This window comes from Rhincodon typus, chromosome 4 (genome assembly GCF_021869965.1).
Source record: "Rhincodon typus isolate 14 chromosome 4, sRhiTyp1.1, whole genome shotgun sequence".
Lineage (NCBI taxonomy): Eukaryota > Metazoa > Chordata > Chondrichthyes > Orectolobiformes > Rhincodontidae > Rhincodon > Rhincodon typus.
In genome coordinates this window covers 17654375-17679136 of record NC_063335.1, presented here as the reverse complement: position 1 = coordinate 17679136, position 24762 = coordinate 17654375, and the positions used below count along the sequence as shown (strand labels likewise).

General features: G+C 40.7%; 1 protein-coding gene across 4 annotated transcripts in view; it reads right to left on the bottom strand.

Moving 5' to 3' along the window:
• The window catches only part of LOC109915040 (syntabulin-like), an 84794-nt gene that overhangs the window by 44543 nt on the left and 15489 nt on the right, over positions 1-24762 (bottom strand). For 3 of the 4 annotated variants that reach the window (XM_048596265.1, XM_048596266.1, XM_048596268.1), the window contains exons 2-3: positions 12570-12617; positions 11742-11934 (exon numbers count right to left, since the gene is read on the bottom strand). In XM_048596265.1, coding sequence (XP_048452222.1) covers positions 11742-11934; positions 12570-12596 — 220 coding nt within the window. In that variant the 5' untranslated portion in view covers positions 12597-12617. Of the gene's footprint in view, positions 1-11741; positions 11935-12048; positions 12463-12569; positions 12618-24762 lie in introns of those variants that run through there. The other variant, XM_048596267.1, reaches the window with a different exon arrangement.

Genomic DNA, 24762 nt, shown 5'->3' with positions numbered 1-24762 from the left:
TGCATGACTTATCTTCAAAACTAATGCACTGAAAATATGTTAGGTTTGCAGCTTTAAAGCAAAAACCTATTTGGAAATAGGAATATCCAACAATTTTGTTGTTGATTTATGAATTCTATATATTGTAGTCTTCATGCAATACCAAATATGGGAGTCCAGGTTCGTGGACTGAATTTTCCCAGCCACTGAATATGGGCATTGGCAAGAAAGTTGAGCGTAAGGAAAAGGCCAATTCTTCAACGACATGTCGAAGGGTGAGATGAGATTCTCACCAGTGAGACACTTCATTGTACACATTACATAAATTCAACAAATTGTGGAGATGTTGAAAAACTTTAAAGCAGGAGAGTAATAAAGAGGGGATTTTCCAGGGTTGTTCAAACTTATGAATTGTCTTGATAGAGTTCATGAGAGTTTTTTTTTCCCAGTGGCAGAATGGTTACCAATGCTAGGATGTAGATTTAAAGTTATTGGCAAAAGAACCAGTGGTAACTTGAGCAAAACATTTTCTTTACATAGACAGTTGTGATCTGGAATGATTATTTGAAAGGATGGTTGCAAGCAATTCAGTAATAATGTCGTGAAATGAATTGGATAAGTACTTGAACGGAAAACATTTACAAGAGCTTGGGAAATGAGCACAGGAATGAGATTACTGAATAGTTCCACGAGAGCCGTGATGGGCTGAATGAAATGATCTCCTCCTTGAGGTGGTAGTAAGGAGGGGGACAGAAAGTGTTGGGGGACACTGCTCTATGTGAAATGGCAAGTAAAATCAGCAACATTCTAGACTTAAGAAATAAGTGGCCTGCTTCAATTTTGCACAATGACCCATCTTTGTAAAATGACTTATCAATTGAGGCATTTATACCAAAACATTGTTACTAAGTTAATCATTTCAGGATTTGGATATTGTTTTGATAGATGGCATAGCTTATAGGGGGCAGTATGGTGGCTCAGTGGTCAGCACTGCTGCCTCACAGCACCAGGGACCCGGGTTCAATTCCACCCTCGGGTGACTGTGTGGAGTTTGCACATTCTCCCGGTGTCTGCGTGGGTTTCCTCCCACAGTCCAAAGATGTGCAGGCTAGGTGGATTGGCCATGCTAAATTGCCCATAGTGTTTAGGGATGTGTAGATTAGGTGGGTTACAGGGGGATGGGTCTGGGTGGGATGCTCTGAAGTTCAGTGTGGACTTGTTGGGCCGAAGAGCCTGTTTCCACACTGTAGGGATTTAAAAAAAAAAAGAATGCTGAGAGTTTACTTTCGTCTATCAGGCAATACTTGAAATATTTGAAGTACATTTCTATTTTGTAATTGAGGGGGATGGCTGGTTCCCAAGTGCATGGTTAAAAGCATGCGCTCTGGGCTGCTAGAAATAGCTGCAGATAGTCAGTGACAAGAGGTCAAGTAAGAAACATAGCCAGGCACAGCAGCAAGCACTTCGTGAGGATTGATAACACACAAAACAACACAGTGGAAGCATTCAGGGAACTAAGGCATGAATCTGAGGGAAAGCATTGTTAATTTCAGAAATAATCCATTAGATTATTAAAACAAATAGTTTATTTACAATCTCTTCTTGTTAAATAACCTTAAACAATATTCTAACTTCAAAAAAAGTCAGAATCAAGAGACTGATAATATGCTTCTAGCAACTGCATTATATTTACTTGAGAACAAATGAGCTGACATCACCAGATCAAGCAAAGTCAGCTGATTTGTGTAATAATTGCTCTAGGGCTCTTGTGGTGTAGGTAATGAACCTACCCGTGAAGTGGGAGGCACAGGTCCAAGTTCTACCTGCTCCAGAGATGTGTAACAGCATCGCTGAACAGGCTGACTAGAGAAAATTAGGTCAAGTGGCCATGTGGCAGCATCCCTACCCTGAACTGGAAGGCCTGGGGTCGAGTCCTAATGGTTCCAGAGGTTTGCTCTGAACTGATTGATTAAAGAAGTGGTCAAGTGCAGCACTATGAAGAATTGGAAATATTAAGACTCCACTGTCATAAAGCAGCAACCAGCGATTGCTTCCTGTGGTTGGGTGTGGTGTATTTTCCATGCTTGACAGAAAGCGTACTGGGTATAATGCAGATTAGGAAACAGGTAAGGGACAGTAAGACAGGAGATCATGAATAACAGGTCGTTTAGCTCACTGAATCTGCTCTGCCATTCAATTAGTTGATGGCTCATCTAATAATCCTCAACTGCATTTTCTTGTCTTTTGCCCATAACCCTTGATTCTCTTACTGATTAAAAATCTATCTCAGCCTTGAATATAATTAATGATCCATCTTCTACAGCCCGTTGTGGTAACGAATTCTACACGTTCACTAGCCTTTGCGAAGAAACTTCAATTTCTGTTCGAATTGGGCACCCCTTATTTGGAGGTTAAGTACCCTGGTTCTGGACTCTTCTGGAAAGGGGTAAAAAAACAAAAAACTTTCCACAACTATGCTGTCAAACCCATTAAGAATCCTACATGTTTCAGTAAGGTTGTGATCCACATCCCCCTGTTGCTCCCTTATTCATCTGCCCTAGTGATGCCCAGATCCCAAGAACAAAAAAAAAACAAAAAGTTCAGGAGATAGTCAGAGACAACACAGTGTGGAGCTGCAAGAGCACAGCAGGTCAGGCAGCATCACAGGAACAGGAAAGTTGACGTTTCGGGTCGGGACCCTTCTTCAGAAAATGAAATAAAAAGTTCAACTGCTCCAGCTGCCTCGCAGGGCAGTGAATTTACAGAATTTATGTTAAACCCACATTTTACATTTGAGTGCAGCCTTCCAGACCTCGTTGCACCTGCTGTAAGCATGAAGCACTACAGGCAAGATTCAAGCCTCAGGCTCAAATGCACCATTTTGTGACGATGTATGACTGCCATCTGAAAGAAGGCAGGAATTCAAGATTAATTCCACCAGTTGGCGGGTATTCTTCCTGCTGTAGAAAGTGCCCTACTTTACTTTGGCTATAAACGTCTTAAATTTGCCAAAAGTCTAATAATCCATTCACCAGCAGCAACAATCTGATTCTCTTGACTCATACGTTGACAGATTTTCAAGTAATGCTGATTTAGCTCCTGTAGTGTTCCAGTTCCATGGCTGTTTAACCTGTGTTACTGTTGGAAGATCTTGTACACCAGACTTCAGAAATGGAAAACTAGTAATTAAGCAAGAACAGAACAGATACACATGTTTACTGTTACTATCCTGCTCATAGTCTTGATAATGCAATCTCAGTTGAAATTTCACATAATTTTCATATGGTAACCATCAAGAGAATTACAGAATTGTTACATTGGAGAAAGGGGCCATTAAACCCATTGTGTCTGCACTGACTTTCTAAGCATTTTAACTTAATGCCAATAACCCTACACATTATTTTCTATTTAACTAATTATCTAATGCTCTCTTGAATGCTTTAATTAAACCTGCCTCTACCGCACTTCCATGCAGTACATTTCAGATCCTAACTAATTGCTGTATGAATTGTTTTTTCTAACTTTGCATTTTTTTCTTTTGCGAAACACTTTAAAACTATGCCATCTCCATCTATTATGGTGGGGATAGTATCTCTCTATTTACTCTGTCCATTGCGCTCATGACTTTAAAATGTCTAGCAAATCTCCCCAGCGGCTCCAAAGAAAAAAAGTTTCAACTTCTCAAATCTTTCCTGATAACGGAGGTATCTCTTCCCAAGTTTCATTCTCAAGCTTTTTCTGTATCCAGTGCATTCATATCCTTCCTATAACACGGCACTCAGAACAGGACACAATACTTCAGTTGAGGTCTTATTTAAGTTCATAATAACCACTCTACTTTAGTACCCTGTTCATTAGAATATTGTACGCTTCATTAACTGCTCCGAGAGTGTCCTGTCCATTCCATCAATGTGCCAATGTCCTTCCTAAGTTCTACACTTTCCTCCTCGCAGCTTATAATTGTCTCAAGTATTTTGTCAAAATGTGGGACGAGTTGTTTCCCAGACAGAACTTTGGAGTTACATGTGGGTGTGCACTGGTGGTGGTGGTGGGCGGGGGGGCTCAGTTATTTGCAGTTAAATAACCTCCAAATAGTAAACCAAAATTGCCCATGTATTATATTTAGGATTAGGCCTCCTAAATGGAAAATTGTGTTTTATTTGGAGAACAGGGTTTTAAGAGGAGATGAAAAGTACATTAAAATTGAGCAGCCATTTTATTTTTCATCTTTCTACCATTTATATGCACGTGGTTAAAATGCTAAACAAAAGGAAAACCGCATTTCTCTACCTGAAAATGCATTTAATAATTGAACAGTTGTAATTAGTCACGTTGAAACATACACCCTCAAAAAACTGGGCTGCATTAATTTTAGCCCAGACAGAATTGTTGATAAGATGGGACGCCTCTAAACGCTCCCCTGTACCACAGATATATTTATGTAGGAGAGCTACTGGGAATGCCATTGGATTGGTAATCTGCAGGGAAAAAAAAAAAAACTTACTTTATCTTGTCATACATACACCTGTCCATGGTTAAGAGTGACCACAGCATAGTCGCTGTGGGGAAAAAAGTCCCATCTTCACACCGAGGTTACCCTCCATCGTATGATGTGGCATTACTATCATGTTAAATGGAACAGATTTCAAACAGATCTAGCAACTCTGGTCCTAGCACCTTTGAAATGTTCTGTGTGATGAGCAGCAAAATTGTGTTTAAACAATATCATCAAGTTGGGAAATGAACTCTGGTTCAATGAAGACTAAAGGAGGACATGCCAGGAGTAGCAGCAGGAACACCTAAAATGAAGTGTTAACCTGGTGAGGGTACAACACAGGTCTACCTGTGTGCCAAGCAACAGAGTTAGCATGCAACAGACAGGGCTAATCGATTCCACAAGCAATGGATTCGACCTAAGTTCTGCTGTCCTGCCTCATCAGTCATGAATTATGGCGGAGGGGAGGCTAAATAAACATCCACATTTTCAACAGTGCAAAGGTCCAGCATCTAAGTGTAAATTTCAAGGCAGAAGCACTTGTGTCCATCTTCAGCTAGATGTGCAGAGTGGATGATCCACCTTGGCCTCTATCTGAAGCCCCCAGGATCACAGACAGACAGTCTTCAACCAATTCCATTCATCCATGTGACATCGAGAAATGGCTGAAGGCACTGGATATTACAAAGGCTGTGGGGCCTGACAATATTTCAGCTATAGTACTTGTGAAGTACTGTGCCTTTAAGAGAGATGTATTCTCCCTGTTTCTGTTGCAGAGAGATATGTTGCCACAGTGGTGCCAAAATATCTCCTTCAGACAGGCAGTCGGTAAACAGCTTTTGAGTTCTCCCTGGGTGCTTTTTCCAAAATTGAAACAGATGAATCATGAATGGATGGGGTCAGGGCTCACACAGACCCAGGAAGGTTTTCACCTTTGCTTTCAGTTAATTGAAGGTCTGCTGGCTGCTGAAAGCTGCTACAGGAAAGTCTCAGATGATACACTTCCTTTTAGAAATCAAAAGGGGCAGATTGTTTCTTCCTCCTGGGCTAAAGTGAGATAGCACGTGAGAATCCTAACTGTTTTGCCAAATCGCATTTTTGCCAAAGGGTATGTTCATTGGGATGCTGCCAATACTGGAACAGTTGATGATTAGTGGTTAAATAATGCATTATCTTGTGAAGCATTTTGATATAGTTAAAGTTATGCAAATTCATTTTTCCTCTGTATTTTAACTATGTTGTAAGAACAAAGTTTTTTGATCAAAGCTTGGTGGTGGACCAACTGAACCACATCTGGAACACAACTCCAACACCTGCCTTCAAATAAATATAAGTTAGGGTGCAGGCTATCTCCTTAGAATATTTTGAGAGGGGGAGAGGAGGGTTGGGGGGATAGGAGAGTTGGGGGGTGGGGTGCGGAGTTGGTCTGGTACTGAAGACTTGTACTTTGGACTAGCTACACCTTTAACTAACTAAGCTGTTATAATGTAGATACAACACTGGCATCTACCCATCAACGTGGAAAACTGAAAACTCGAAGACCTGTGGATGCTGGAAATCAGAAACAAAAAAACAGAAATTGCTGCAAAAACTCAGCAGGTCTAGCAGCATCTCTGGACAGAAAACAGAGTTAACATTTCAGGTCCAGTGACCCTTCTTCAAAAGGGATGTGGAAAACTGCCCAGGTCTGCTCTGTCCACAAATAGCAGAACAAATCCAACATGGCCAACAGTGACCGATCCAGCCTACTCTCTCTCATCGGCAAAGTAACGGAAGGGGTTGTCGACAGTGTTATCAGGCTGCAATTGAAAAAGGAATAAACTGCTCACTTACACTCAGTTTGGGTTCTGATAGGGCCACACAACTTCTGACCTCATTACAGCTTTGGTCCAACATGGACAAAAGAGGAGGTGACTGACACTGCCTCAGTCATTAAGGCTGCAGCTAAGAATGGTACCAATAAACCCAAGGAAAACTGGGAATCAAGGCTGTTGGAGTTACAACTAGCATGAGATAGTACGTGCGTGAATACTAGAGATCAATTATCTCATCCTGAGGACAGCATTGCTGCACTGCCACAGGCCAGTGTCCCAAGCCCGAACATTTTCGACTGTTTCATCAATGACCTTCCCTCTACCATGTGATCAGAAGTGGGGATATTTGCAGATGATTGCACAATGTCCAGAACTATTCATGACACTTCAGATACTGAAGTAGTCCATGTCCATTGGACAACATCCAAGCTTGAACTGATGAGCAGCACGTTAAATCTGCTCCACACAAGTGCCAATCAATGACCATCTCCAACAAGACAAAATCTAACCATGACCTCACGATGTTCGATAGCATCACTATCACCGAATTCCTTACTATCATCATCCTGAGGTTATCAGAAACTGATTGGACTAGCCATATAAACATAATGGCTACAAAGCTGGTCAGTGATAAGGAATTCTGCAGCAGGTAACTCACCTCCTGCCCACCATCAACAAGTAACAATCAATCAGAAGTATGATGGAATACTCCTCACTTGCCCGGATGATTATGAATACTCCCCACTTGTCTGGATGAGTACATCTATCTCCAACAGTCAAGAAACTCAAAGCTAGCAACAACTTAATTAGCAACCCACCACTTTCAACACTCCCTTCTTTCACCACTGATACAGTGGTAGCAGTATGGATGATCCACACATTGCCGTATAGTGATTCACTGTGCCTCCTTCAATAGCACCTTCCGAACCTGCAACCATTACCACTTGAGGGCAGGAAAGTGGACATAAGGAATATTGGATCAGCAATGTTCCTACTGAATGGCAGAACAAGCTCGAGGGACTGAATGGTCTACACTGTTCCTATGTCTTATGATAGAATAGGAGGACAAGCACAGTATATACATGGGAACATCATCACCTGCAAGCTCCTTCTAAGGCACACACTAACCTAATTTGAAAAGTATCGCCATTCTTTCGCTGTCACTGGGGCAATAACCTGAAGTACCTTCCCAAAAGTTGTGGGTGTCTACATGCCAAGGACTGTAGCAGATTAAGAAGGCAGCTCACCACCACCTTCCTGAAGGTAACTGGAGATGCACAACAAATACTAGCCCAGCCAGCAATGCCCACATCCAGTGAATGAATAAAAATCTAACACTTTTGAATGTCTTCAGTTACAAAATATATTTGTGCTTCAACAGTCCTTCCCATTTCAACATACAAAATAGAGAAATTACAGACGGTAAGACGAACAAGGTCAGGACTTAAACAGTTATGCAAGGGCCCTGGGGAATGTTGTCGAACAGAGAGACGTAGGGGTTCAGGAAAATAGTTCTTTGAAAGTTGCATCACCAGTAGACAGGGTGGTTAAGAAGGCATTTAGCACACTTGCCTTCATTACTCATACCTCTGAATATAGGAGTTGGGATGTCATGTTGTGGTTGTATGGGACATTGGTGAGGTCACTTTTGAACTACTGTGCACAGTTCTGGTCGCCCTGCCATAGGAAGGATACTATTAAGTTGAAGAGGGTTCAGGAAAGATTTCCCTGGATGTTGCTGGGACTGGAGGGTTTGTGTTGAGGCTGAGGCTGGATAGGCTGATACTTTGCTCACTGGAGATTGACAGGTGACCTTATAGAGGTCTATAAAATCACAAGGAGCATCGATAAGGTAAATAGGAAAGGTCTTTTCCTTCGCATCGGGGAGTTCAAAACTAGAGGGAAATTTTTAATGTGAGAGGAGGAAGATTTAAAAAAGAAAGTCCTGAGGGGCAATTTTTTCACACAGAGGGTGGTTCTTATATGGAATGAACTACTTGAGGAAGTGGTAGATGCAGATTTGTTTACAACATTTAAGACATTTGGACAGGTACATAAATAGGAAAGGGTTAGAGGGATAAGAGTCAAACACAGGGAAATGGGCCTAGTTTAGTTTGGGAAATTTGGTCCACACGGATGAGTTGGACCGAAGAACCTCTTTCCATGCTGTATTACTCTATGATTCTATATCACAAAATAAATAGGTTTGATGAGGTCTACAGATAGTTTTTAAACCGGTGTTGCTCCAACCTACAATTGGGACATAAAAGTAGTATTTTTATGAAAATGGTGCTGAAATTAGGGTGGTTAGATTTGTTAAAATATAGGTCTAAAACAAATGAATAGTTGAATTAGAGATCAATAAGGTTGATGAGATAACTTCTTTTATTGCATTTTAAAATTTCATTCAGACATTTTGAGATTATTACCAGAATAATGAAGTGCTATAGTGATATTTGGCAGTTTATTAAAATATAGTATTAGCTTCAGCTTTGTTAAAAATGTGAACTTACAGACCAAAGTAAGGAATATTCGTTGATGTTACTGCCAAATTTTTAATATACTTATTACAATTAATGCATTTATTAATGGACTAGTTCAGAACCGGATGACATTTAAATAAAATAATTAATTAAAACTAACTACTGATTTCAAGGCTGTGAGTTGCAAAATGATTTGTTTTCGAAGTAGCACACCAAACGTAATAATTAATTTAACCATTGCTTTTTGACCTCTGATGTCATACAATGACAGATAGTACGGAATGCCTCAGATGTTGAGCAAATTAGATTCATCTTCATTTAGGTTTCACAGAAGGGTCCTGTTATCTAATGTTTATCAAATGACAGGCACACCTCAAAAATAAAGTTTAAAGTTTAGTCACGGATTCCTTAGTATTTTACATTCAAGTTCAATTTTATTTAGGATTACATGCTATTAAACTGTTCAAATCTCAATGTCTATAGCAATTACTCACGACTCATTCATCATATTACACAATGTACTCTGTATAGTAGTAGCAGCATTAACTTAATTAATTGCTCAATGTAGTTGTGAACAGATAAACATGCACCATTATTTTAGGACTTGAGTCTGTAATAGAATTGAACATATTCATGAAAAACTGTTCAAAAATGCATCTAAATAGAATGTATATCTTCCCAAAGGAAAAAAGTATTCAGTTGTATTTAAAATATTGACAATATTAAAATATGATATTGTGAGAATATCTTCCTCAACTTACTGATGTTATTATAAATTTATTTTCTTATTATACACTTATTGACGTCACAGAATGGTTGCAGCATAGAAAGAGGACATTCAGCCTACTATGTCTGTATTGGTTCTTTGAAGAAGCAATTCACCTACTACCATTCCCCAGCCTTCTCTCCATAGCCCTTTACATGCATCCTTTCAGATAACAATCCAATTTTCTCTTGAATGCTTCAACCGAATCTGCAATATTATGGTACATTTATTCTTACAGACAAATAGAGCAACGATGCTTGTACCATTTCATTGGGACATACAATGAACATTGGGCTGAATTTTTACTTGCTTGAACCACTCACTGGTTCAGAAAGTCATGGGTGATCTCAAAAATTGAGAATTTATACACAGGCTGGAATTCTGATTCCAGATCACTTGTGTGGTGTCACCAATCAGATCAGTGCCTGCCAACCCAGTCAGGCTCTCAGTACAGCAGGGAGTTCTTGATGACGAACACAGCGCCAGGTAAGGTGGGAATCTTTAAGGCAGGAACAGAGGTCTATTGAGGGTGTTGGTTGACAGGTTCCTTGAAGTGGGATTTCAGCGTTCTGACAGGAGGGCAGAAGTCGAACACCTGGACAGTGGGACAGAGTTGGCGACGGAAAAGGAACCAGGTGCTTGGAGGTGTTCATGAACCTCGAAGGGAAGAATCAGAGGCTTGGATGGAGGTCAAAGACTTCAGATGAGAGGAGAATAGGAGGGAGACCTCACTAGCTTAGAGATTGAATTGAAGTCCCAATGGGGTGAGTTGGTGGGGCTGGCTGTGAGGTAGCGAGGTATTCAAGATCCTAGGGTAGGACAGATTGGTGGTGTGGCAATTGGGGTTGTGGGGGGGGGCGGTGTTGGAAAGAGATGGGTGGCCTGGTAGTGAATTTAGACTGGAAGCTAGTGGTTGATGGGTTGGGGTTGACAATATATGCTTCAGGGGAATTGGGGGCTGCTGCGGATGTTGAAGAATCCTAGGCTTACTGGTAGGAGTTGGATCAAAGATCTGATATGGTGGATCGTGGGTTATGATGGGGGCAGAGTGGGGAGATCGCTGTGAGGGGTAGGGAAGTCAATGGTTTGGTGGTTTGGTAATTGGACAAGGGGAGTGGGAGCCGAGGGACTGGTGTAGAGAAGACTCCCTGCTGGAATTGGATGCCTTGAGGATCCACGGGAGGGGGGTGAAAAGGGGAAGATTGTCAGTGATGCCAGATGACAGGAGCAGATGCCTGCATTCACAGTGTAAAGGCGTTCACCTCCTGACTGCATGAGGTCTTTGCCTCAATGACGCTACTATGTTTCCGGCTTGGGAAACATAGCTAACCATTCCATCAAAATCGGAATGATGTTCACCACCTCATTATTTGGTTATATGTTCTAACTTGCCTTTTTGCAGCAGGTATTTCTACTTTCCACTTTCCTGACTCAGTTAGTATCAATTGAATTTTTCAGACTTCAAGGCACCCTCAACCCCAAAGCCCAGCTCAAACCCAGCCTTTCATACGGTTTAAATTTCCCTGGTTGTGGTTGTAGCCTTTGACTGAAATGATTGATGCGAACAACAGAGAGAGTAAGCACAGCCAACAAACAAAAAAGGAATATTTAAAGCCACACAGAAAAATGTGCTCAGAATCTATCCTCAAAACATCCCCGATAAACCCATGCATCTCCCATACGGCCTGCATTATTTACATTTTATGATGTAAATGAGTGTCTGTCTGTTGAGAAGGGTGGTTGCCATTTTATTTTCCACTCAGCAAACCAGATCAACTGGAATGAGAGGAGAAAAGTTTGCTAAATAATGTTGCAAGACAGAGTCCATGTAAATGTGTTGTGGGCACAGCTAGATGACCCTGTAAGGGGGGAAAAGAGAGAGAGAAAAAACATCCATTGTCTCAAGCTGAAAATGCTAACCAGTAAACGTTCAGCATTTGGATTCCTCCCTTTTTGGGACCATTCCAACATTTTATCTGGTATCACATTATCTTGACCTTGGCAGCAATCCTACAGATAGCAGGGACTGCAGTACAGTCACTAAGTGGGGGCAGCCCTGTTGTCAAACTATAAACAGAAATGATGGGTTCCACACAAAACAAATGCCTGTATCATGAAGAAAAGAGCACGTAGTCTTTGGGGAGGGAGAGGTTGAGATAAAGCAAGGAAACCGAATGATGAATGCCCGCTCAGCAAGGAGGTACCTGAACAGAAGCTGATGCTGCTGACGGTGGTGGATCTCCGGGACTGGCCGGAGCTGGGGTCGTAATCCCGGCTGTCCTCCTCGGAGATAGGGGACTCGGAAGAAGGCGATCCCTTCTGGATGTGGGGATAAGGGCGGAGAACCAGTCTCGGGATGCGGCTGCGTGGACTTCTCTTCTCTCGCACCTTCTGGTCCTGCCCAACACAAAACAACGTGTGTGTGTGTGTGTGTGGGAGAGAGAGAGAGAGCCTGTACCGAAACAAATCTCAAGCTCCCACCGACCCGGAGCGAGGAGGAGAACAACATACCTGTTCCATTCCGGCTGGACTCTGCCTCTAAAGGCGGCCGGGGGCTGGCTGTCTCCGACAGGAGCTACTGCCGTCAGCCTCTCGGTCAGACATTGCGATCGGAGACAGACACATACACACAGAGAGAGAGAGAGCTGCAAAGCGACACCACCAGTTCCACTCACTTCCCCCACCCACTCCGTGCAAATAGACAACACTCCACTCAGTCACTGAGCCAAACCAGAAAAAATATATACAATCTCCATCCTCTCTCTCTCTCTCTCTCTCTCTCGATCCACAACATCACATTCACAGTCACCTTCTGCACCAGCGCAGGGACACGAACTCTCATCTGTCAATTTCCCCACCCTGTACAAAAATGCGACAAAATCACCCAAACCTCCAGCATCGCCCCCACCCAAAAAAAATCTAACTAACTGCAGGGTTCATTTAACCCAACCAGGTACCATCAGGTTGAAGGCTGATATTGGGGCGGAGGGGATTGTTTAAAAAAAAAAGAGGGAATACCAGAGCGACATTACCTTGTGATATTCATTAAACGGTCCCATCCCGCCTCTTCCTCCTGGAACCTGTCATTTGGGATGAAAAAAAAAGATACATTAGGCGCATGCGTGTGGCTGCAGAGGTGAGAGTACACGTGGAGCCTCTGGGGTGGGGGAAGGCTGCACCAGCGTGGATCAGCTAAACCTCACTGACCTTCAACAGCACATCTGCCCAGTCCGCCTTGTCAACATGCAGGTCAAAGTCACACTCATTCGTCATTCAGGTTTTCATGTCCAAGCCCCTTAGTCTGGTCTAATTCCCCTAGACTGTGCCATTCACCTTCCTGACCCAAGTATAGACACCGTAGATTTTTATCAAAATAAATTCAATGGTTTCATTTTTGAAAAAAAAATTTAGATATTTTTAGTTTATTATGGAAACAAAATATTTGTGGAAGGAAGAACACAATATTAAGCAATGCCTCCACCTATTAACTGATGACTCATTTTAACCATTTTTGTGCAGCGCGTCAAGCCAATATTTTGAAAACCAACATTTTTAGCATCTGGATATTCCACTGGAAATGACCTTAGAAAAATAATAACACTCACAAATATGTGAAATACTTAGCCTTGCAATGAAATCTTTCTGTTACCCCACCCTTCCCCTTCCCCCTATTGTGTCAACTTTGCTGATATGTAGCATCCTTGCCTTAGATGGGGTGGGTTCAACCCACACTCCAGAATTTGCACACTCAATCTAGGCTCACGTTTTAATGCAACACAAAGACAGGATTTAATTGTCAAAGTTTAGATGTGATCCTAAGCTGTAAACCCACATATCATTATTCAAGGGAGAACGTCAGTGTTCCTGTGGCCAATATTTTTAAAACAATATTGCAAAATAAGCGTGTCTGTTCATTTGGCTCATCGGTGCGTGTGAGAATCTTGTTTCAAATTGGCTGACCTATTTTGCAACATTTTACGTCAGTGACTACACTCGAAATTATTTCCAACTGTAAAACATCATGAGATCATGAAAGGCACTATATAAACACAAATTTCTGTAACAATAAGTTACTGAACAATATACAGCATGCAAAAGAGAACAGAAGATTATGACTTGATATAAGTTGGACAAGGCTTTGGGCAAGGGAAGTCAAAATAATATAAGAAATCTTTTTTATGCATTAAGTTGTAATGAGTTGAAATTCACTGCTCATTGGAAGTGGAGGTAATCAATGATTTCAAAAGGTAATTGGATGAGCACTGGAGGGAAACAAACCGACAAGGACTACAAGGATCCTCAAGTGATGTACACATCTTTCCCATCCTGGGCTCTGGCTGTATATCTCAACCTTGAAAATACTTAACAACCTATTCTTTACAACCCTCTGTGGTAAAGAATTCCGCAGATTCACTGCAACCTGAGAAGAAAATCTTCCTTATTTCTGTCTTGAATGGGTGACCCTATCCACTGAGATTAGGTTCTCTGGACCTAGACTCTCCTACAAGGGGAACCGACTTGTCCACATCTACCATATCAAGAGCCCTCACAGTCCTAAATGTTTCAATAAGGTTGTCTCTAGTTGAGCCTTTTCAGTGTAATTGATCAAAGCCTTCAGAGTTTGTCAGCTTCACAGAACCTCTTCCACCATGCACTTGGTCAGCTGCAGACAGAGTGTGGCTAACAAAAAGATGAATTGTAAGCTTATAATAAATTTCAGATGGAGTGTACAATAGAGAATAAAGCAGAAAGCAGGAAGTACAGGGAAAGAAAAATAATTAGAAGGTATCTGCCACTGCTTGATCAGCATCCCAGCCCCACCTTAAGCATTCACACCCTCTACCATTGCATGGTGTGCATTATCTACCAGATACACTACAACAACTCACCAAGACTCTTATAACAGCAACTTCTAAATCTGTAACTTATACCATATGAAAAAACAAGGCAGCATATGTAGAGGAGCACCACTACCTGAAAGTCACTCAGTCACACACCATCTTGACTTGAAAGTATATCCCTGTTACTTGACTGTTGCTGGCTCAAAATCTTGGGATACCTTTTGTACATCAATGTGATTCTTCCCACACACAGGACATCAGCCATTTAAAACATAAGCTCACCACCAATTTTGCAAGTAAATTAAGGATGATAATAAATGCTGCCAGCAATACTTACATCACAAGAATGAATTTTTAAAAAATCTATTTGTAAAATTTTCTCTTCACAACCTAAACTCTCAATCAAAATAGACAATACCTTTAAGATCACCACTAAAATTGTGCAACAATATAAAATGATAAAGGCTTACATTACTTTGTTCACACTTCAACAGAATATGCCAAACTCCATCACAATGTTAATGTACTGCATTATGAGAAACAGATGTTGGTGAACTAGAGGTTGCAGATGTAAAAGCAAATAAAGAACCTGGGCCTTGGAATATACTAGTCCATCATTCATTACTTGATAACATTAGCTAACTTACTATATCTTATTTACTATATCTGATATATATTCATAATTATTATGCAATATTTCTAAGTGTAGACCAGTATTTACATTGTTAGCACTGACTATGATGATGGCCCTGATCTCTCTTCATTTTATCTCCAGCAGTAGTGTTGAGTAATCCTAGAGTATGTGCTGTTTGAGTCATACTAATTACAAGCGAACTCCTTTGCAGATCATTGAGAAACACAAATCCGTGACCATTATACATCTAATGCACTGCATAATATTTTCAGAGCTTTGTCTTTGTTTTAGAATGAAGTTGTGAGGCACCAGATTATACGATAAATTACAAAAATAGATTAATAACTGTGAAAAATTTAGATATCACAAATTCAATGGACACAAATATTGTGTAACTTCTAATAGAAGATTCAAACAGATGAGGTAACTTTTCTGAAAATAAAAACTGCAAAACACAAAATGTTTCAAATTATAAAATAAACTTCCTTTACATAACAAGAAGGCTTCATTTCCATTGTTCTACATCAATAAGGAATGTCAGAGGGCATGCCAAGAGCAGCACCATGCATAACAAAAAAGGTAGCAAACTGTTGAAGCTGCAAGCACATGACTACCTGAATGTCAAATAGCTAGAACAATCCCACAACCAATAGATCAGATCTAAGTTCTGCAGATTGCCACATCTATTGATGAGTGGTGGCAGACAATTAAAAAATTAACTAACAGGAGGAAGGGGCTCCTCGAATATCCCCACCCTCAATGATGGGTGAGCCCAGTACCTCAGTGCAAAAGATTAGACTGATGTATTTCCCCCAGTCTTCAGCCAGAAGTATCAAGTGGATGATCCATCTCATTCTCTTAATGAAGTCTCCAGCACCTCAGATGCAAGTCTCCATGCAACTCAATTCACTTGACATGAGGAAAGAAACAGCCATAGGCACTGCATACTGTAAAAGCTATGGGCCCTGACTCAACACTTTGGCATAGTACTAAAGACATGTGGTCTAGAAGTAGCCATGCCTTACAATGAGGGCAAAACTAACCCAGTGAATTACAGTCCTTTCAGTCTACTCTCAATCGTCAGCAAAGTCATAAAAGGACCTTGTTGTCTCTTTCAACAGAGCTATCAGGTTGCACTAACTCAGAAATAACCTACTTAGTGACACTTGGTTTGGGTTCCAATCCTGCAACCTCTACTGCCTGAAAGAACAAAGGCAGCAGATGTATAGGAGCACCACCACTCGCATATTCTCTTCCAAACCATACACAATCCTGACTTGGCACTACGATGTCATTCTTTCACTATTGCTGGTCAAAGTCTTAGAACTCCATTCCTAACAGCAATGTGGGTATCCCTACATCATATGAACTGATCAAGAAAACAGCCCACAACCACCTTCTCAAGGGCAGTTGAGGATTAGCAATCATTGTTGACCTAGTCAGAAATACCTGCATCCCGTGAATGAATAAAACAAAATCAATTTAGGGTCTCTCATACAATAAATAAAATGTCAAATTGAAGTATCTTAGAGTTTTCTGTTCTTCTTTATGAGGTGTATTGGCCATAATATTAAACACCATGTCGTTGAACAAAACCCTTGTAAGGACAATGCCTTTTTATTTTGTGCTTTTTAAGATCGTGAACTGAAATAAGAAGAAGTTGTTTTAAAAGCAGTGTTTTAAAGGAATGCTGCATGGCTTGAAAGCAAGTAAGCTGCCACTCATAGCAAGCGTTGTAAACAGTTGTTTAAACACGCTGAAACTGAAATGCTTGCAGATGAACAGAATTCAACTCTGGTTAGCAAGAAGAAGTTGATCCACTGTTGGTGACAAAGGCTTTTTACTTGCCAACAGCTGTGGGATTGGTAACTGACAAGCTTGGGAATGGGAATAAGATATAGAGGAGTGTTATGATAATTCTTGCTAAAGACAGAAAGCTGGTTTATGCTTTCTATCAAACTGAGTCTAAAAATCACGTGTACTTATTTTATAGTCTTTAACTTTTGTGACAAATTCAGGACGAGTGGGGCTTAATTTCCAGCATGCTACCCCCGTGAGTCATGACAATCCAATAATTTTGCTGAGTTGAATTCATAATAATGGAAAGAAAGAAAGAGTGGTACTAAAGGATTAGTGTCTCAACCAGCTGTGCACAATCTCTGTTGATGTTTTACAGTGTTAGCTGATCAGTTACTGTAGTTTGGATTAGAAAACATGTAATTATACATGGCTATCATTTATTCATAGTAAGAATCCAGGCAGAAAACCAACAGGTACTTGACATTTTTTACAGCTTAAATATTGAATTAAAATATTACCTTCAGTATAGTGTTTTCATTGGACAGTGTATTCTTCCGAATCTGCATCACTAATTTAAACAGTGATCACTGAAGATCGTGTTTGCATCCAGTACAAATCAACAATATTATCAGTGTAATGCAATTACTACAGGGAATAACTTAATTAAAACAATATAAGACAGTTTGTAGTCTATTACGATTATTACCCTACTAGCTGCATTTATTTTCTTTACAGAAAAAAATTGTCAATAATAAATAACAATCAAAGTATATGTGATATCTAATGCCGTCATTAATTCTCTTTTTGTCTGTTTCCCTTAAAGAACCCTTCTTTGCTTTTAAAATTAACTAGAAACAGCTAACTGTACTCACCCTACGGAAATCAACCAGTTGATTTAACTTATGCTGTATCATGTGGAATCCAATGTCTTCTAAATTAACCTACTCTTCTGAACAGGCACCCATCAGAAGCCAGCAGGATCTTTTTCAACTATGAATTTGTTAGGATATGACAGTTACACAGCGAGTAGGGAAATTACTGCAGCTTTCCCACTAGAAGAAAACTATATTCAGAAGAGGTTTGGAAACAGTGAAGCTCTTCTAGATGTTTTTGTTTTTTACCTTTCTTTGTGGATCAAGAGAAGCAGAAGTGTTTTTACAGACCCCATTAGGAAAGGTGAGACCTCTCTGGCCCATCCCCCGACCACACTTAATTGAAGATCCTGAAAATTCAGCCTCATGCCAACTTGTGTACTAATAAATGATCAAAAATCAAACAAATTTCAACAGGCAGTAGCCTTACCAGGCAGGGTGATGTGAACTTTTTAAACTGCCAATAAAACAAAAGTTCATAACTGATTGAACTGTTCTTTTTAAAAACTGAAGGAAATACTTGAAAAATGCTCTCCATTTCCTTTTCTTTGCACCTTTGTCTATTTTTTACACTTCTAACATTTTACAGAACATAAAATAAAGGCTACAGCAGATTACTATAGTTCTCTTTCAAATGCACACGTGGACTCTTCCATTTCTACTCGTGTAAGTCCCACTTTCACTTGGGTCACGTTTAGTGATAGGTTCATGAGCAATGACATAATTACAATTTGACAAGTTACATAGGCCATTTTCATTATAAATGTAAAGACAATAAGTTATAAATGGAATATGTAAAAATAAGAACAGGATATTTGACATTAAAATGGGAGCTGGAATATATCTGCTACAATAATAAAGCCTTAAACCCATAACCCTGTTTTTATGTAAGACTTCACGAGGTCATATACTTCTGTGCTACACCATGGGATATTAATAAGTGCACATTAAATATTGTCTTTTGTTAGCAACAGTGAATATGCTGCAAGTACAGATGATAAAAAAATCATAGAATCATAGCGTATAGAAAAGATGGACTCTTCGGCCCATTCAGTCTGCATGGATAAAACCACTCCAAATCCACGCTAGTCGTACTTTCCAGCACTTGGCTCATAGCCTTGAATGTGATAAAATTTCAAGGACTTATACAAGTAATTTTTAAAGGTTGTGAGGTTTCCCACCTCAACTAACCTTCCAGGTAGTTAATTCCAGATACTTACCACCTTCTGGGGGAAAATCTTTTCCTGAATTTCTGCTCTAAACCTCCTGCCTTTCACCTTAAAATTATGTCCCCTTGTTATTGACCTTCCACTGAAGAGGAACACTGTTTTCTATTCACTCTGTCCATGCCCCTAATAATCTATACACATCAACAAGGCCCTGTTTCAACTTCTCTGCTCTAAAGAAAACAACCCAAGCTTATCCAGCTTCTTTTTATAATGCTCCATCCATGGGGTGGCACGGTGGCTCGGTGGTTAGCACTGCTGCCTCACAGCGCCATGGGAACATGAGTTTGATTCCAGTTTTAGGTGACTGTCTGTGTGGAGTTTGCACATTCCCTGCTGGTTGCTCTGGTTTCCTCCCACAGTCCAAAGATGAGCATGTTAGGTGGATTGGCCATGCCAGCATCTAGTGTCCAGAGATGTGTAGGCTAGATAGATTAGCCATGGTAAATGCAGGGTTACGCGGATGGGGCTCTGCTAAGCTTGGCAGGGATTCTCTTTGGAGGATCAGTGCAGGTAGTGGGCTGAATGGCCTCTTTCTTCACTGTAGGAATTCTATGATCCCAGGCGACATCCTGGTAAATTTCCTCTGCAAACCCTCCAGTGCCTCACACTATGCCTATAGTGTGGTGACCAGGACTGTACACAGTACTCCAACTGTGGCCTAAACAAAGTTTTGTACAGCTTCAATATAATCTTCCTGCCCTTATAATCTATGTTACGAGTGATAGAGGTAAGTGTTCTGTATGCCTTCTTAGCCACATTATTAAACTATCCTGGTGCCTTCAGGGATCTATGGACAAGCACCCTAAGATCGGTCTGTTTCTTTGAGCTTCCTAGAGTCCTGCCATTCATTGAGTATTCCCTTGTCTTATTACTTCTTCTGAGGCGCATCATCTCACACTTTTCAGGGTTAAATTCCACAGAGGAAAAAAAGAAAGTAAAAATTATAATTGAGTCAGGTTATTAGAAGTGTAATCAGATTCCATAGTCCTATGCTATATTCAAATATTATGCAAAAATATTGCTAGTTTATCCCCATCAGCATTGGATGAGTCCAGACTGGCTTGAAATAGTCATAGTCATACAGTCAGACAGCATGGAAACAGACCCTTCGGTCCAACTTATTCATGCCAACCAGACATCTTCATCTGACCTAGTCCCATTTGTCAACATTTGGCCCTTATGCCTCTAAACCCTTCCGATGATAATACACTCTGAGAAAGGCATGTGTGACCCCCTATTTGCCCATGCTTATGCCTGCAGAGGAAAGGGAATTGTATAGTTACTCTATGTACAGTTACTGAGCATGTGTGAAAGGAGCTATGACATAGTGTCATCAGATCACAGACATGGTCTCTCTTATTATCCTTTGTAAATAGCTTTATTGAATAAAGAGACAACAAGGTGTAGAGCTGGATGAACACAGCAGGCCAAGCAGCATTAGAGGAGCAGGAAAGCTGACGTTTTGAATAAAACCTGTTTTTGTTTATTCACAAGAGCATAGATGTCACATTGCTACATGGTGACCAGACCCACGGAACTAGAAGCAGTGGTTAATACCAAAGATTGTAAACTATGAAGCCAACCCAAAGATCCAAAAGCTGTAGTGGAGAAAATACCTGAAGGGAAGTTCAGTGAAGGTGGAGGTGAACTGGTACCGCACTTGGAGGCATTCCTAGGTGGTGAGCTGTGGAATGGGAAAGCCCACACAGGGCCTGGAGGAAATGTGGGAAAAGGCCCACTGCAGAACATGTGGCTAACAACATGAAGAAATCAATCATTCTCAGTAAATAATGCATTTTTATCGATCAGAAGCCTGTTTAAAAAAGAAAGGGGACACAAAATCAGAAAGTGCTGGAAAAGCTCGGCAGGTCTGGCAGCATCTGTGGAGAGAAATCAGAGCTAACACTTCAGGTCTGGTGACCAGTCTTCAGAACCTTTACCAGACCTGATAGAAAATGTTTAGCAGGCTGTGTATTGGGTAAACTAGTGCCAACATTACAGCAAATACCAAGTTGCAACAGATATGTAGAGAAAGCCTGACAAGGATCAGGACAGTGTATAGTTGTACACCATTGACGATTGCGTCAATGCCATTCTGCAGGCATGTGATGCTGAATCAAAGGATTAAATGGACAAGATTAAATGCTGGCGATGGAAAGGGATACTACTGAAGAATTTAGAGTGAGATGTGGAGTAAAGGAAATTTAACCTTTAGTCTAAGGATAGCTATTGATCATGTGAAAAATGAACCATGTCACAGCAATGTCAGGTCACTTAGAGGTGAAGCTTTCTCTGTGAGGCTGCACGAAGACATCTTCTCTTACCATCCACACTGTACTGATATGGTCAATACAGAAGGCCGTTGTTCACTCAGAAGAGTGCAGATCTCATATTTCAACAGTGTCTTCTGACGTGGGCCAGTATGCAAACTTTGTGCTGCCTGCTTATGACGCACCATGTGATTGATGATGTCTGAGCTTCCCATGCCAGCACCAGCAGCAGTCACTCAATGTATGGTTGCTGAAGTGGAAGCTCAGGTTGCAGCGATTCAAGTATAGCTTGCTTCTACACAAGCTCTGATTGCTGCCATTACAGTTGTGTGTATTAGTATAGATAATGGGCTCTCAGAAGAGTCCGGAAGTTTGTATAACCTTTGCTAGGATTGCTGAGATGTTGCTTCTGTGGCACATACAAACCAAACCTGTCATCTTCTCTCAGGATGACAGCATTCGTGATCCCACCTCTCAACCAATGGCCTTACTGTTGCCCTCTGGCAGCCAGACCTGAGATAATTCAGTTTGAAAGCAGGCCTGCTAGGGTCAAAGATGCTCACGGTCATCCTGCAAAGCCATCTACAGCTTCTCTCACTGAATGTCAGTCGGCATCTGGCACCAATGCTGCAATCACTGTGGATTAGCGCTGTGGAAGAGCACAAACTCTGGCAAAGGCACATGGAAGACAGGCGTAGAGACTATGCTAGGCTGACTAGCTGATATTTGCATGGAATATTGGATATTTGATTTATAACATTTGTTTGTTTATTTTGTTTTGGTGCTTATTTTATAATTGCAGTCAAGTAGGCTCTGTTATGGTTAGAAATAGAGGGAAGGCAATGGTATGGAACAGCTGATGATGAGGTATTAGAATTTCTAATAAAATACTTATTAAAAACTAATCAAAGATCTCCCAGCCAGAAATGGAATGTATTAATTGTGTCTTCTGTTCCGCATTCTCAACTGGTCACTGTATACCTGGTGGCATGGGCTATGGCCTCACGATGCCGAGGTTGTACAGGAAGAAGCAAGTCAGAATCAGAGTAAGAGACAAAGTAATAAAGTCTATATTGAGGTTATTGTGCATGCATGTGAATACCTGAACAATGATAAAGAAAGTTGATGCGCTAGAAGTTTAGATTGCCACATGGAAATATTTTAAGTGATAATGGAGATCTGGCTCAAGGAAGGCTAGTACAAAGTCCTAAATACTCCTGGATTCAAGGCATTCAGGAAAGATAGGGAAGGAATGACAGGAGGAAAGGTTGCAGTATTGATGAAGGAGAATATCATGGTGCTGGAGAGGCAGGATGTGCCAGTGGGATCAAGGAGAGAATCTATTTGGTTTGAGTTAAAAAAAAGTATAGGTATCATTACATTGTTCAGTGAATTCTACAGAGCACAAAATAGTGGGGAAAAAATTGAAGAAACAAATTTGCAGAGAGGTGCAAGAAAATAGATTAGTTTTGCAGAGTGACATAAATATCCTAATGAAAACTGGGATATTGTGTAAAGGGCAGACAATTCCTTGAATAAATTCTGGAGAATTTTTTACATCTGATGTTTCCAGTTCAATAAGAAAGGAGGCATTACTGGGTCTGCTTCATGGGAATGATGTGGACCAGATGGATCAAGCATCAATCAGGGAACATTTCAGGATAATGATCATTGTAATTATGCATTCTATTCTATTTTTATATTTATACTACAAATTCATATGTCGACATTGACGTTGGCACCTCCCTATATGAACTTACCATCCTATAATTACAGCCTCTTGGCAGTGATGACTCTTCAACAGTTCTATGTGAGAGTGTGTAATTACAGTATGACAAGTTTACATGGGGAGTTTCCATATTAAATGTGGATAAATACATTTATCATGTTAAAAGCTGACAGGAATGAATAGCAGAGCTGTAATTACAACAGAATGAAACAGTGAAAGTGGGAGTTAAAACAAATAACATAGCTACACTTAAAAAAACAGAAACCAGGAGCAAAGCATAGTAAATGCACAGTGACAGTAAACTCTTGTTCAACTATAACTGTACTCCCTCATAGCACACTCTCCAGAGGACAACCAGCTATCTGTTGACTATTTTGCTCTAGGCTCATAACGATTTGGCTTATGAGGAGAGATTGAGTAGACTATGACTATACTCATTGGAATTTAGAAAAATGAGGGGGGGGTGGTGGTCTTATAGAAACATATAAAATTATGAAGGGAATATATAAGATAGAAGCAGGGAGGTGGTATCCACCGGCAGGTGAAATGAGAAGTAGGGGACATAGCCTCAAAATAAGGGGGAGCAAATTTAGGATTGGGTTGAGTAGAAACTTTTTCACCAAAAGGGTTGTGAATTCCCTACACAATGAAGCAGTTGATGCTACCTTGTTGAATGTTTTTAAGGCAAAGACAGACAGATTTTTGAACAGTAAAGGAATTAAGGGTTATGGTAAGCAGGCGAGTAAGTGGAGCTGAGTCCATGAGAAGATCAGCCATGACCTTATTGAATGACGGAGCAGGCTCGATGAGCCAGATGGCCGACTCCTGCTCCTATTTCTTATGTTCTTATAAGAAATGCAAACAAGAGAAAGCTCTCATATTAACCTATCTCTGGCCACAAACTCCAAGACCATACAAGTGACAATCGACAATGCATCCCTTAACTCAGTTGTGGAATTCCAAGAAAAGCAGGTTGGGTGATGGAATCATCGATTGCCTGGCAAAAACAAACCCAGCGTTTGGCAGCCTTACTCACAGGCTTTGAATAAAATGTGTATTTGACTGAAAAAGATCAAAGTCTACTAGGTTCTCACATAATCATGGTTGTGGGGCATGGACACATTAAGCAACAAATACATTACACCTTCACTGTTTCAGATCTACCTACAAGATCAGGTGGTGGTAGGATAAAATCCTAAACGTCAAAGTTCTTGCAAGATATGCCGTATGTGATGTTGATAACAAACGTCAGAGCTCGCTTTTGATGCATTGGCTATGTGGTTCGCACGGACGACTGATATATACAAAACTTAGTATTCCATCTCAAAATGAATAAGGGAACCCGCACAACAGCATGTCCCAAACTTTGATACAAAAATGTTCTGAAAGCCAATTCCAGCACCTGTAAAGTGGACCCCACCACAGAGAAAAGAACAAACCTGGACAGCTGCAAATGGAAAAGTCTCTATCATCAAGCAATCCTAGAATTTATGAAAAAACAGAACCAGGTTTGTACAAGACAAGCAAGCATGTGTCTTCACATATTCTTCCAACATTTGGAATGTCTGCAAATGGCTCTGCAAACATGACATTTGGGACATCACCAGACCAAATGGTGAACTAGTTTCCTTGGTGAACACTAATCCCTTGAAGCAATAGCAGAATCCATCACCAGGAAAGCATAAGCACCAAGACAATGAAAATCTCAATGATCAGAATGAGGACGTAGAAAAGTACACAAAGCTTCATTATGGGATGAGAGATAGTAGGAACTGCAGATGCTAGAGAATCTGAGATAACAAAGTGTGGAGCTGGATGAACAGAGCAGGCCAAGCAGCATCAGAGGAGCA